Genomic DNA, 14,939 nt, shown 5'->3' on the forward strand with positions numbered 1-14,939 from the left:
TTGTAATTCACTATTAATTTCACTTACTGGTTTTATTTTCCAGTAAAACACTGCTCCTTATCCTGTATGGCATTTTACAGTTTGGATCATTAAAAAGATTTTACAACGAAGAAGCTTTAAGCTGATTTGTATTCATGCTTTTCTTGAAGGGGGGAGGGAGAGCAGGAGGGAAGGGGAGGGGACAAAGGAAGGGTAGGAGGAGCTTATTGTATGGTATTATATGTGCCTGCATGCCATTGAAATGTAAAGGTGCTCAGCAGAGCAAGGGTTAACATGGTACTGGAGGATAGCACCACTCAAGGTATGATGTATGGAGTCACATGGTAATAGACTGAGAGAACACTCTGGAACCAGCCTGCATGGAGTCAATAACACCATGCATGACAGTAACCTGGGATCTGTAAAGAGTTAAAGGTTAACAATGAAGGGTTCATTTCTAAAGAGACAAGTTTCAAGATCTCATCAGTGAGACATGTCAAAAACTCATATTATAACAGTGGGGTGAATAGGGAGAAGCGTCGGGGCTGGGAGTGAAGGGAGGAGCCTGCAGGGGAGGGGGGCAATGGGGGACAGAGGAGGGAGGAAGGGGGGCAATGGGGGACAGAGGAGGGAGGACAAGGGAGGAGGGTGCAGGGGAATGAGGGTGTGGGGAGTGGAGGGTGTAGGTGGGAACGGGGCAAGGAAGAAGTGGGTAGAAGAGGGGGAAGGGAAATGAAGAGCATGTGGGGGGCGGGGAGGGTGATGCGGACCGCTCCTCTCTCCCGTCAATAGGCGGAACCCTCGCCCCTCATTTACTGATCTGGAATCATGGAGCCGTTCTTGGGCACCTGGAGGCTGGTGGACACCCAGAATTTCGACAATTATATGAGGGAACTGGGTGAGAAAATCAAACACATCACATGGGGTGAAGGAGTAAAACGCTTAAAAATAAAAATGAACAAACAGGAATAAATTGTAATGAGCTATTTTTTTAAAAAACGATCAAAATGCAATCGCTGCTCAAGACCATTCGTAAATAGATTATACGAATCACAAAAATTAGATATAAAACGACAAAAACAAATATATTGCACCTCAAATGAGGTAAAACCTGACCCAAATTGCAATCCAAAATAACGATTTCTAAAAAAAAAGTTAATAATAAATGAATAATTACCGACCGATGATACCTCAGTGAAGTCATGCTTCCCGCTCTCTCACGGACTGTTGTTATTGGTTTTTTTTTTCGACCTGTCGGTGATTATTCATCAATAATTGGCTCGAGCGCGGCTCTAACGGTTCTGACACTGTTCGCCTTCTGTGGGGGCGGGGCGACCGTTAGTCGGCGTTAACATTATCAATAAGCATCATTCACGGTAATAATGTTGGCAATAACCGCCCTCAGCAAGCATGCATTCTCTTAATTCACCTTTTTCAGAAACATAGATAGCAGGGTGTTTTTAATTAATATTTCTGTTGTAATTAGTGTTATTTGATCAATGATAATTATTTTACCGATGTAATTTATATATTATGAGTAGTTACGTATGTATTAGTTTTTAAAGTATTAGTTTTATTCAGAGGGTGTGTATATATATTAAGTCCAATGCCAATTATAGTATATATTATAATGTGTTTGTTTACGCAATAATTGCAACGTTTATAGGGCTCATTACTTGGTTCTCCAATTTAGGGCTCCCCTTCTTGAGCGTTTGGGTTTATAAACACCTACTTCAGCCCGGAGTACTGAAGTCTTCACATTTTATATGTGAGCATGTAATTATAACAATGCTTCTGATTAGTAACAATGAATTAAAGCTACATTTATGTAAATGATGTTTATGATTTTCCCAGTAGTGTGGTGCACTTGTATTTGTCACATATTTATGATTCTTGTTTATTTGGGATCATTGGTAATATCCAGTGCTGTTATGATTTGCACTAGTTGCATTATTGCTATATTTATAGGCATTTCTGCTTCCTGACCTCAGGGGTGGACTTTGCAACCCGACAGGTGGGCAATGTCACTAAACCCACCACAATCATCAGATTAGACGGTGACAATGTTATTCTACAAACCAAGAGCACCTACAGAAACACAGAAGTTATCTTCCAACTTGATAAACCATTCAATGAACATACCATCGACAATAGAAATTGCAAGGTAAGGTTATTGCAGAGAGTACATTGTCTACTCCCCATCCACCACCAAGTGCCATTTCATGCTCAAAAGGTGAACATGATGTACTTTCAGAGATTTTTTAGTTGCTGTAATTCAATCAAGTTCATGAAAGTAAAATATTTAGTCGTAATCTTGGCACATTTAAGGGGGAGGCGGAGGCATAGTGATAATGTCACTGGACTAGTAATCCAGAGGCCCAGGCTAATACTCTGGGTACACAGGTTCGAATACCACCACGGCAGCTGTGGAATTTACATTCAGTTAATAAATCTAGAATTAAAAAGCTAGTCTCGGTGACCATGAAACCATTGTCAATTGTCATAAAAACCCATCTGGTTCATCTATCCTTACCTGGTCTGGCCTACGTGTGACTCCAGATTCTCAGCAATGTGGTTGACTATTAAGTGCTGTCTGAAATGGCCTGGCAAGTCACTCAGTTGTATCAAACTGCTACAAAAGGAATAAAACCAGATGGACCACCCAGAACCTAGAGACTGGAAATGTCAAAGGCAAACCCGGTCATGTCAACCCTGCAAAGCCCACCTTACTAACGTCAGGGGGCTTGTGCCAAAATTGGGAGAGCTGTCCCACAGACAAGTCAAGCAACAACCTGACATAGTCATACTCACAGAATTATGCCTTGCAGATAATGTCCCAGACATCACCATCACCAAACTTGGGTATGTTCTGTCCCACCAACTGGACGAGAGGGAGTTGCCTTTGGAGTCCTCAATGTCGACTCTGGACCCCATGAAATCTCATGGCATCAGGTCAAACATGGGCAAGGAAACCTACTGATTACCACTTACTGCCCTTCCTGAGCTGATGAGTCAGTACTCCTCCATGTTGAACACCTATTGGAGGAAGCACTGAGGGTGGCTAGTGCACAGAATGTAATCTGGGTGGGGGATTTCATTGTCCATCAGCAAGATTGGCTCGGTAGTCTGACTGAGCTGGAAGTCCCAGAGAACATATCTGCTCGACTGGATCTGTGGCAAGTGGTGAGGGATCTAATAGGAGGGAAAAACCTACTTGACCTCGTCCTCACCAATCTCCCTGTCGCAGATGTACTTGTCCATGACTATTGTTAGGAGTGACCACCGTACAGTGCTTGTGGAGACGAAGTCTCGTCTACACATTGAGGATTTGCTCCATTGTGTTATGTGGTACTACCACCGTGCTAAATGGGATAGATTTCAAACATATCCACCAACTTAAACTGGGCAACCATGAGGCGCTGTGGGACATCAGCAGCAACAGATTTGTATACAACTACAATCTGTAACGTCAGGGTCTGGCATTTTGCCTGGTCTACTATTACCATCAAATCAGGGATCAATCCTGGTTCAATGAAGAGTACAAGGCGTGGGGATGCCAGGAGCAGCACCAAGCATACCTAAAAATGTATCAACCTATTGAAGCTACAATACAGGACTACTTGCATGCCAAACAGTGAAAGCAGAATGCAATAGACAGAGCTAAGCGATCCCAAAACCAACAGATCAGATCCAAGCTCTGCAGTCCTCCAATTGTGAATGATGGTGGACAAGTAAACAACTAACAGGAGGAAGAGGCTCCATAGATATCCCCATCCTCAATGCTGGGGGAGTCCAGCACATCAGTGCAAAAGGCAAGGCTGAAGCATTCACACAGATTTTCAGTCAGAACGGCCAAGTGGATGATCCATCTCTGCCTCCTCCTGAAGTCCCAGCATCACAGATGTCAGTCTTCAGCTAATTCAATTCACTCTACGTGATAACAAGAAATGACTGAAGGCACTGGATACTGCAAAGGCCCTGACAACATTCCAGCAACAGTAGTGAAAACTTGTACTCCAGAATTAGCTGTGACCTTAGCCAAGCTGCTCCAGTACAGCTATAACATTGGCATCTATTTGGCAATGTGGAAAGCTGCCCAGGTGTGTTCTGTCCAAAAACAGGACAAATCCAACCTGTCAATTACTGCCCCCTCAGTCTACTCTCAATCAGCAGCAAAGTGATGGAAGGAGTCATCGACAGTGCTATCAGGTGGCACTTACTCAGCATAGCCTGCTTACTGACACTCACTTTGGGTTTCTTCATGGCCTCTCAGCTCCTGACCTCATTACAGCCTTGGTTGAAACATGGACAAAAGAGCTGAACTTCGGAGGTGAGGTGAGAGACTGCCTTTGACATCGGCAGCTTTTGACTGAGTGTGGCATCAATGAATCCTAGAAAAACTGGAGTCAATGGGAATCAAGGGGAACACTCTCCACTGGTTGGAGTCATACCTAGCACAAAAGAAGATGGTTGTGACTGTTGGATATCAATCATCTCAGTCCCAGGACATCACTGGAGGAGTTCCTCAGGGTGGTGTACTAGTCCCAACCATCTTAACTGCTTCATCAATGACCTCTCCTCTATCCTCAGTTCAAAAGTGGGGATGTTTGCTGATGATTGCACAAAGATCAACACCATTCCTCAGATACTGAAGCAACCCATATGCATGAAGACCTGAACATCATTCAGGCTTGGGCTGATAAGTGGCAAGTAACATTTGCACCGCATAAGTGCTAGGCAATGACCATTTCCAATAAGAGAGAACCATCTCCCCATGACATTCGATGACATTACCATTGCTGAATCCCCCTATCAAAATACTAGGGGCTACCATTGACCAGAAACTGAACTGGACCAGCCATATAAATACTGCGGCTACAAGAGCAGGTTAGAGGCTGAGAATTCTGTGGAGAGTAGCTCACCTCCTGGCTCCCCAGAGCCTGTTCACCATCTACAAGGCTTAAGTCAGGATTGTGATGGAAAATTCTCCACTTGCCTGGATGAGTGCAGCTCTAAGAACATTCAAGAAGCTTGACAACATCCAGGATAAAGCAACCCACTTGATCAGCACTCCACTCAACACCTTCAACTTCCACCCCCTCCTCCACTGATGCACAGTGGTAGCAGTGGATACCATCTACAAATTACACTGCAGCAACTCACCAAGGTACAGCACCTTCCAAACCTGTGACGTCTACCATCCAGAAGGACAAGGGCAGCAGATGCATTGGAACACCATCACCTGGAAGTTCCCATCCAAGTTGCACAACATCCTGATTTTGAACTATATTCCCCAACCTATTCCCGCAAACAGCTTTGTGTGACTGCAGTAGCTTTTCCAAATCACTTTGGCACTTGTCTAGAAGATAACTCAGTACTGCATATACATTTTCAAGCACTCCTTCATTGTCCAATTTAATTAGACGAAAATCAATTTCAGAATCTTTAATTTCTACCTCATTTTCCTTAGCTACCACCACTTAATACCTCCTGGTATCTTCCCTGTCAAAGTACTTTTTATGCATATTTACATGACACACCCTCGGCTTCTTTCTTCTATCTGGAGTATTTATGAAATAATTTACTTTACTCAGTCTCTTTTCAATCCTGTAAGGCCCACTAAACCTTGCCGTTAATGGTTTGTCTGACACTGGCAACAATATGAACACCTTCTCCCCAGAAACAAAACTACGAGCTTTTGCCCTCTTATCTGCACTTGTCTTCATCACTTGCTGTGATATCTTTAAATGTTCCTTAGCTAACTCACATGCCCTGTTCAACCTTTCTCTGAATTTTGTCACATAATTCAGGACAGTAGTTTCCAAACATTGGCGAACTAGTTTCTCCTGAATCAACTTAAGTGGTCTCCATACTTCATGACCATGCACAAATTCAAAAAGACTAAACCAAGTTGATTCATTAGGGGCATCCCTAATAGCAAATAACAAGAATGCAATCCATCGATCCCAGCCCCAGAGGGAGTCTTGGCTATATGCTCTCATCATAGTTTTTAAAGTTTGATGTTATCTCTCACCTTGTGATTCAGGGTGATAAGCTGATGATTTAAACTGCTTTATCCCCAGGCTGTCCATTACTTCATTAAACAGCTGTGACATGATATTCAAACCCTGATCTGACTGTATGTCCTTTGGTAACCCATATCTTGTAAAGAATTTGGTTAACTCCTCTACAACTCTCTGTGCTGTAATTTTTCGTAAAGGTATGACTTCCGGAAATCTTGTAGATACATCCATGATTGTCAGCAAGCACTAATTTCCACTTTCCAAGTTCAATTTCCAACTAGAGGAGTTGACCAAATTCTTTACAAGATACGGGTTACCAAAGAACATACAGTCAGATCAGGGTTTGAATATCACGTCACAGCTGTTTAATTAAGTAATGGACAGCCTGGGGATAAAGCAGTTTAAATCATCAGCTTATCACCCTGAATCACAAGGTGAGAGATGACATCAAACTTTAAAAACTATGATGAGAGCATCATTTTGGTCAATCAGCATCCTAGCAAAAAGTTCCCCAAATGCTGGAATTGGAATTGAAGGTGCAGGTTTAATTACTGCTTGAGGTTTTCCTGTCACCTGACATGTGTGACATGTCCTACAGAATCTGACTACATCTTTATGCATTCTAGGCCAATAGAAATGTTCTTGTACTTTAACCTGAGTTTTCCAAATTCCTAAATGTCCAGTTATTGAAATTTCATAAGCCACTCTTAATAGCTCATTTCTGTATCCAGATGGTATTATTATTTGATGTACTATCGCCCACTTCTCATCTGCTGGAATATGAGACAGTCTCCACTTCATCAGTAGCACATTATTTTTAAGGTAATAACACTCTGGAATACATTCTGCATATGTTTCCGAATAAGCTGTCAGTTATAACTGCTTTATTTGTGGATCTTTCTGCCGTAACTCTACCAATTTCACTGAGCTAAACATTTCAGCCTCACTCTCCCCAGTCTTCTGTTCCTGAACACTCTTTTCAAAGACAGATCCAGCTAACTGGATGTCAGCATCCTTCCCCTGTCTTTTAAATTCTTCCTCTTCCTGTTTCAACCTGTGAGCTTGTGATCTCATTCCCACACAATCTGGAAACAATCCAAGATGCTCTTTCTGCAACATCTCTGTTGATTGCATTTCCATAGGCTGCTCGACTACAGTAGGCCTCACCAACATTTGTGACTCAGCTATATCATTTCCAAAAATAAATTGAACCCCTGCAATGGGCAATTTTTCCACTAACCCAACAATCACCTCGCCTGTTTTCAACGTACTCTTTAAATTTACCTTCCACAATAGAATATGTTTAATATCTCCATGAGTTCCACTTATTAATATTCTTTGCTGCAATACCCCCACTGGATAACAAATAGCACTATCCTATAACATAAAGGACTAACTAGCTCCCGTGTCCCTTAAAATTTTAATATCTTTGTCTGCTCCACCCTGTACACATGGATAAACTTTCCCTTCACGTACAAAATCTTCAAACATTTCTGTAACCTGCCCTTCAGAGCTCCCTTGGACAAATTGTGAACACATTCCCACATCTTTACCTACCACTGATTCTTCCTGCTTCACCTGCACACAAACCACAGTTTTTTCCTGCCTCTGGATCTTGAAATCCACAGTACTCTTACTTCCCGAACTTTTCTGTGTTCCAATTTCTGTAATAAGTTTTCCCTGTAGCCTCCAACTCATTGACTTTGTGTGCCCAAGCTTATTACAATGGAAACATTTAAGTCTTTAAGTGCCACTTGTACCCTTCCTTTCTGGTCTGGAGAGAAATTTCCTGAGAATTTCCAACTGTTTCTTCTCTTCCCTGACTACCTGCCTTCCTTTCACCTTTCCACTTTCTATCCTGCTCGGATTTAAAAGGGTGATAGAAAAACGGTTTTGATCTATGGACTAGCTCATAATCATCAGCTATCCCTGCTGCTTGCCTAGCCATTTTAACCTTTTGTTCTTCCACATGAGTTCTAACCACTGAAGGAAGTTTGATGGCTGTATCCAACAATCAAAATTACTTTGTTTTACTCTCTCAAATTTAATACAAGTCTGTCCAGGCTGTTTCCTTACATTCCTAAATGTCTGCCTGTACGCCTCAGCAACCAACTCATATGCACTCAGAATAGCCTTTTTTTTCCTGCAACATAATCCACAGATACTTCTTCTGACAGCGATGCATATACCTCATGAGCTCTACCTACCAATCCAGGCTGTAAAAGTAATGTCCAGATTTCTTGTGGCCATTTCATTTGCTTAGCTGTCTTCTCAAACAAAATATAGAATGCCTCTACATCCCTTTCCTCAAACTTCGGAAGAGCCTGTACAACTTTAAACATCTTCCCCCAATGGGTTTTGGGTTGAAAGTGGTCATTTCACTATCAGAATCTTCCTCAACATCGAGGTCTCTTCTTTAAGGTCCAGCTTTTTAAGCTGGTATTCTCTTTCTCTCTCCTTTTCTCTTTCCTCCATTGCTAACTTCTCCCTCTGGAGGTCAAGTTTTCGTATTTCCATTTCTCTTTGAAATGCTCTCTGTTTATCATTTTCTCTCTCTTTTGCCTTTAATTCAAGTTTTTTTTCATTTGCAACTGAAGTCTCACTACCTCCAGCTGTGACTCATTAGTTTCAGGTATCCCTTCCAATTTCAAATGCTGCACAATCACTTCAATTATGCCTGTTTTCTTCACCCCTATGGTTAATCCTAACTGCAATTTATCTGCCAATTCTGTTAACTGAGCCTTAGTTACTTTTTGTAAACCAATCAGGGTTACGTCTTCTACTCCCAGAAAGGTCTTAGCAATAGTTAAAGCCATATTTGCAGTCTAACCACTTTAAAATCCCTCAACACCAGCTCCTGAGTTTAATGTTCCCCTCATACTCACATCCTGAAGATTCAGCAACTCCAAGCCAATCAAGGAATTTGAAAAATCCCGCAAGGAGCCCCAAATTTTGTTATGATATGGCAGATGGTAATTGCCAGGGTGACCAAATCCCAAAGGGAAACTTGGTCAAGCTACCATAACAACTTTGTAATTTGTATTTATTACGAGAAGGTATCTACACTGAAGTCAGAAATAAAGAGTCCGCTACCATCTTTTGAGATTTTAAAGATTAAATTAAAACATTTATTAACAAAAGAAAAGGTTAAACACTCAACATTTCTGTTATGTAGTTAAACTTAGTCTTATAACAGTTCCCAAAAGATTTCTACTTAAGTACACTCCCAACTACACATCCCTTTCAGCCAACAGCCTGAATAGATTCTTAATCTATAAAACATCCAGCAATATTACCACAAGCACCCACTGTTACTATAAGGGAGGTATTTCACAGCTTCTCTCTCCCCCTCATTCGACAATGGTACTCTAAGGCTTTTAACAAAACCTTGTGCTCTGGACCAAACCAGCACTTCTCTGGGTAGCTTAGAGGCTGCTTTTTCACAGGTCCATTTCATACAGTCCACCCCTCAAGATCTCATAGGGCCACTCCCCATACAACTTTCTATCTTTCTTTGAATATATTTTCTCCCTTTTGATCTGTAAATCCCAACGTTTCACCCTTGCTTTGGAAGTTACTTTTCCCAGAATATAATTTTTTTCCATGTTGCCCTTATGGTCAGCACTTTTGGGAAAAATAAACTTAATAACTTTGCCTTTGCAAAACATCTCATCATGTCCCAAGCCTGCTTCAGTATCCCACAGTAATATTAGAAAAAAAAAGATATTTCCTTTACAGGAGCCAATTGAAACCAGGCATCCATACTGCAGGCTGGGGATGCACTGCACTGTATTTTGAACACTGTCTCTCCTGCCAATGCAAGATGGCTGCCGATACCCGTCTGTACATGTGCAATGGTCCATGTGTGCACAGAAATCCAATGATGTCACTTCATTGCAAATATAGCCTTAAATTCAGGCAGTTTTTAAAATTATATTTTTACTTGTTATAATAACAGAGAGAAAGACATGGGTAATGCAACTGATGTAATATGTCTATTCTTCCAAAAGGGCTTCTATATGGAACCAAATAATATAGTAATGAATAAGCTCAGAACAACAGAATCGGGGAACATGTAGTAACTTAGCTTAGCAGCCAGTTGACTGCAAGACAGAACGCAGATAATAGGGGTGAAGGGTAGCTATTCGTAGTGACAGAAGATGGGAAGTGGGGTCCCACACTGAGGAGGACTGCAACAATTTACAAGGAGACATTAATAAACTTGCAGAATGGAATATAACTGGCAAATGAATTTCATCGTAGATAAGAATGAGGTGTTACATTTTGGTAAGAAAAATAAGTGGAAGCATATATTACTTGGAAAATAGAAGAATCTAAATGGGGTAGAGGAGCAAAGGGTTCTTGGTGTACTGATACAGATCACTGAAAGTTCTGAAACAAAAACAGAATTACCTGGAAAAACTCAGCAGGTCTGGCAGCATTGGCGGAGAAGAAAAGAGTTGACGTTTCGAGTCCTCATGACCCTTCAATGCTGCCAGACCTGCTGAGTTTTTCCAGGTAATTCTGTTTTTGTTTTGGATTTCCAGCATCCGCAGTTTTTTGTTTTTATCACTGAAAGTTCTGATTCAGATTAATTTCATAACAAAATCAAACCAAGCACTAAGGTTTATTTCTATAGGGATACAATTGAAAAGTAAACAAGTTATGCCAAATTTGTATTGAACTTTGGTTGAAACACAGTTGGAGAACTGTGTAGGGTTCTGGACTCCATGTTATAAATTGTATATGGAGGCAGTCCAGAGGGTGCAAAAAAGATTTACAAGTATGATACCAGAACTATAAAGTTGTACCTTTCAGGGAAAGATAAACAGTCTGAGCCTTTTGTTCTTGAAAAGGTAAAGCTGAGGGGCGATCTAATAGCAATGTATAAAATTATAAAAAGTTTGATAGAGTAGATACAGAGAGACTATTTTTACTTTTGGGAGGAGAAAACAAATTAGAGGCTATAAGTATAAGATAGATTTACCAATATATCAAATAGGGAATTCAGAAGAAACTTCTTTACCCAATGAGGAGTTAGATTGTGGAACTTGCTGCCAGAGGATGTTGTTGAGATGATGCATTGTGGGGGGAGGTGGGGGGGAAGCTAGATAAGCATATGAGGCAGAAGGTAATAGAAGGTTATGTTGTTAGATTTAAATTGTGAAGATGGGAGGAGGCTTGAGGAGAGAACAAATGCTGGCATGGACTGGTTGGACCAAGTGGCCTATGTATACTGTATTTTCAAAAAATTGAGCAACAGGTAATTGATAACAATTGAAGCTAGCTGTTTCACACTTCTACTATGCAGTATCAACACAAGTAGTATTTGCCACCAACAGGATGCTGCTGTCAAGCCAAAAAGGCGTTCTGCCTATCTCACAAATGAGTAATGTGGTATATGAATTTCAGTGCCAGTGCGATGCTAGGCATGTAGGCCGTACATCCCAAAGACTGGCGGATTGTGTCCCTTCTGCTGTTCGCAACGGGCAAGTACAGACTGTACTCAACCAGCCCATGCTTGCAAAACTCAAAACACAGTGTCCAGCATTAGATATGATTCCGCGATTGGACAACATTTGCTAACTGATCCTCAGTGTGCTAAAAATTACGCTGAGAACCAATTTAAGATTGTCGGTCGGACTCGCAGTGTGGCACATTTGTGTGTACTGGAAGATACATATATTAATACACAGGGTCCTGTTCTTTGCAGACAAAAAGAACATATACACACATCATGCTTGTTTCAGCTAAACAAAATAAGTAATAGCCATTCGCTGGTTCATTCCTCAGGGCAATGCCTTGACCATTCAGAGTCAAGCTGCCTGATTTAAATTTCAAATAATGTTTGGCAGTTAACTGTCAGTCAACATTAGTTGGTACATTCTCCATGGAAGCGCTTCTACCAATCAGAGTCCACTTGCCAACCAACCAGCACTGTCTTCGCATACAGTATAAAGTTGTTGCTTCCCCTGACATTGGTATTCTTGCAGTTGGCCTGATGAGTGCAAGACAAAAAGCTTCAACCAATTGTCTTTTTTCAGCAATACGCAACTGAATTCTTGCAACATTACGATATTTTTTATAAACTTAGGTTGAACTCATTTTTGTGTTAGAACTGACAGGGACTAAAATGTCGAAGGGTTGAGAGTTGTTTAATGAGTAGTCTCTTTTTTAAAAAAAACTGACATTTTTTGAGGTTCTATTAAACTTCTGTAATGTAACTACGATTAAAAAATATAAGCACATTTTCAGGAAGAGCGAATTGAGCAGCTGATTGCTCCCTTTTTGAATTAACTCTTCTCCACATTCTCAACATGTCCCTTAATCCCCTTTCCCACCAGAAGCACATGTTTGTTCATGGAAACTATTTAAACAATTTGATTCAATAGTCTTCCCAGTAACTTTTTCCATAAAAAAAATCTGTTTGACTTCCTCTTTTATTCCGAGCTTTCTAATTCTTAACACCTGCCTCTGTTATTCAAATAGTTACCACTTCAGTCCATTCTCAGTAAAGAGATCATGGCATATTTCAGTATTTTATCTGGTTCTGTATTATGATCTGTCGGTCATGTTTTTGTTTAACATGATATTGGGCAGTAAAATGCTTACTCTGATCATGTGGTGTCTGAAGTCAACCTATGATATGCTGAACTGAGAATATTTAGCACAAAATCCAAAAATTATGACAACACCTTGATAAGACAGTCTAATTGGAATGGCAGCATTGTTGTTGAATTTAATTTGGATCGCAATGAACATTTATTTAAACAAACCTGCGCAATTAGATAGTCTGAAAAAATTGATTTTTGATTGAAGAAAGAACCTGAGTAAATAAAGGTGAAAGCTGTTCTCGACAAAAATGTGTGTCTGCAGGCTTCAGTGTAGTTGTGTGAGAGTAAGAATTATGTCCACTTCTGAAGTTAGAAATATTAAAAGCTGAGTTCGGGAACCTTTTGTGGAGTGTGGAGGACCTAAACTCTGTTTATTAACTGCAGAAAAGTAATGTACTGGTTGTTGTTGTTCCAGACAGTTGTGTCATTGGAAGGTGAAAAATTGGTTCAACTTCAGAAGTGGGATGGGAAACAAACAATACTTACCCGAGAAATCAAGGATGAGAAACTCATATTGGTATGTTGAAGAAAGAGAGCAAGTTTTGAATTTATATAGCAACTTATTACATCGGAAAAATGTGAATTATTCTAAATTAGGGTTTATATTCACTGAGGTGATGAAGCTGGGGCATGAATTTCAAGCATTATTGGTAGCATTAAGCACCCCTAGTTCAAGGCGTGAAGCTCCTTCTTTGCAGTCCCAGTAATGTGTTTTAGCAGTATCCTATGAATCAAACTGCACTTTTTAAAATTAATTCTGTGTTCAACAAAGTGGTCACTGGGAAGCTGGGCCCAATGTTAGTATGATGCAGTCAGCATTAGAGTAAAGATTAAAACATCCCTTATTGAATGACAGTATTCCTCAAATGTTAATCTCTAGTCCCTAGTTCACAAGTGTAACGATATTCCATTTTCCACATTATCCATGCGGATAATGTCAATTCTCTATTGGAATTGTCAATTTGCAGCCCATTCAGGCCAGCGTTGATTCATGGGCTCATGCCCTCTAACTGAATTGACATGGCGAAAACTCATTTTTTAGGATGCTTACAACCAGCAGACAGAGGACTTTTTATCCCTTCTAAGCTGAAGGAAATAGTCTTTGTATAACTTTGCATTTAAACTAATGTGTGCACACTCAACTAACCAAATATTGTTTTCTGATAAGTCATATTGTTTTCTTTTTTTCTAGACTCTTACCTTAAATGATGTGGTTTCTGTTCACACATACGAGAGGGAAACTATATGAGGAAGTTCCTTTCTTCAGGTTCTTATGTTACTTGATGCATCTCCTTGTACAGTAACTTTACAAAAAAAAGAAATACAGATGCCCTATAACTGTATCAGTGATGGTTTATTATGAATTATGAGATAAACCTCTTTTTTTTCCTGACTGCAAACTTCATCTTGGGTCTTTTGTGACATGAAATATGAAATAACAAAAGGCCATTCAGCTCAACAATCCCACCAACAGGGTATATATAAATTGTGTCCTGTACTCTCTCCAGTTGTTTATTCTTAAGCCCCAGAATCATTAATACTACTTTCCCTGGACCTTCTCCAGCAAATCTTTTGAAATAAGAAGCTTAAAATTACAATCTAATTTTAGGCTTACTATGATGAGGATTCATTTTTGCCTAGTACATGGGGCAGAATTCTTACCTCGATGGGCGGGCGGGCCCCACCGGCTTGGTGGCGGGCGGGCAGTCAAACTCTGCCGCCAAAATGGGGCCCGCCGCCATTTTGAGTGGGTGGACCAATTAAGGCCCACCCAGTGGCCTGCCCGACGGAAGCGCTATGCGCTTCCTGTGCGGATGAGGGGAGGGATTCCCCATCTGTCAAAGTGCGCTCTTTCGAGCATGTACACAAAAGAGCGCACTGCTCCCTGAGGCTAAGTGCTGTCTCAGGGAGATCAGTGACAGTGTCAAAAACATTAAAAATAGAAGAATATAAAACTTATTAACATGTCCCCCTCATGTGACAATGTCACACAAGATGGGACGTCTTAATAAATATAACATAACATTTATTAAAGTTTTTAAAAAGGAACATGAAACCTCATCCCAACCCAACAGTGGATGAGATTTCATGTATTATCAGGAGCCCACTGGGGCTTCTGGCCTGCCAGCCAGCCTTAAGGTTGGATGGACAGGTCTTTAACAATCTTAATTACCCTGTCAATGGCCTTAATTGGCCATTGACAGGTCGGCGGGCAGACAGCTGATTTCGCTGTCCACCCGCCTTCCTGAAAATTTAAAGGGACCGGGTGACGTCGGGAGTTCCTCCCAACGTCATCCCGCGTCATTTTCCTGTCGGCGAGCGG

At 40.9% G+C, this 14,939-nt stretch overlaps 1 protein-coding gene across 1 annotated transcript; it reads left to right on the forward strand.

Moving 5' to 3' along the window:
* Positions 1-807: 807 nt before the first annotated feature.
* LOC121291174 (fatty acid-binding protein, brain-like) lies at positions 808-13,865 on the forward strand. Its single transcript, XM_041212265.1, has 4 exons — positions 808-877; positions 1,971-2,143; positions 13,032-13,133; positions 13,809-13,865. Exons 1-4 carry the CDS (start codon positions 808-810, stop codon positions 13,863-13,865), a joined length of 402 nt encoding a protein of 133 aa, XP_041068199.1.
* The last annotated feature ends 1,074 nt before the right edge of the window (positions 13,866-14,939 follow it).

Source organism: Carcharodon carcharias, chromosome 19, assembly GCF_017639515.1.
Source record: "Carcharodon carcharias isolate sCarCar2 chromosome 19, sCarCar2.pri, whole genome shotgun sequence".
Lineage (NCBI taxonomy): Eukaryota > Metazoa > Chordata > Chondrichthyes > Lamniformes > Lamnidae > Carcharodon > Carcharodon carcharias.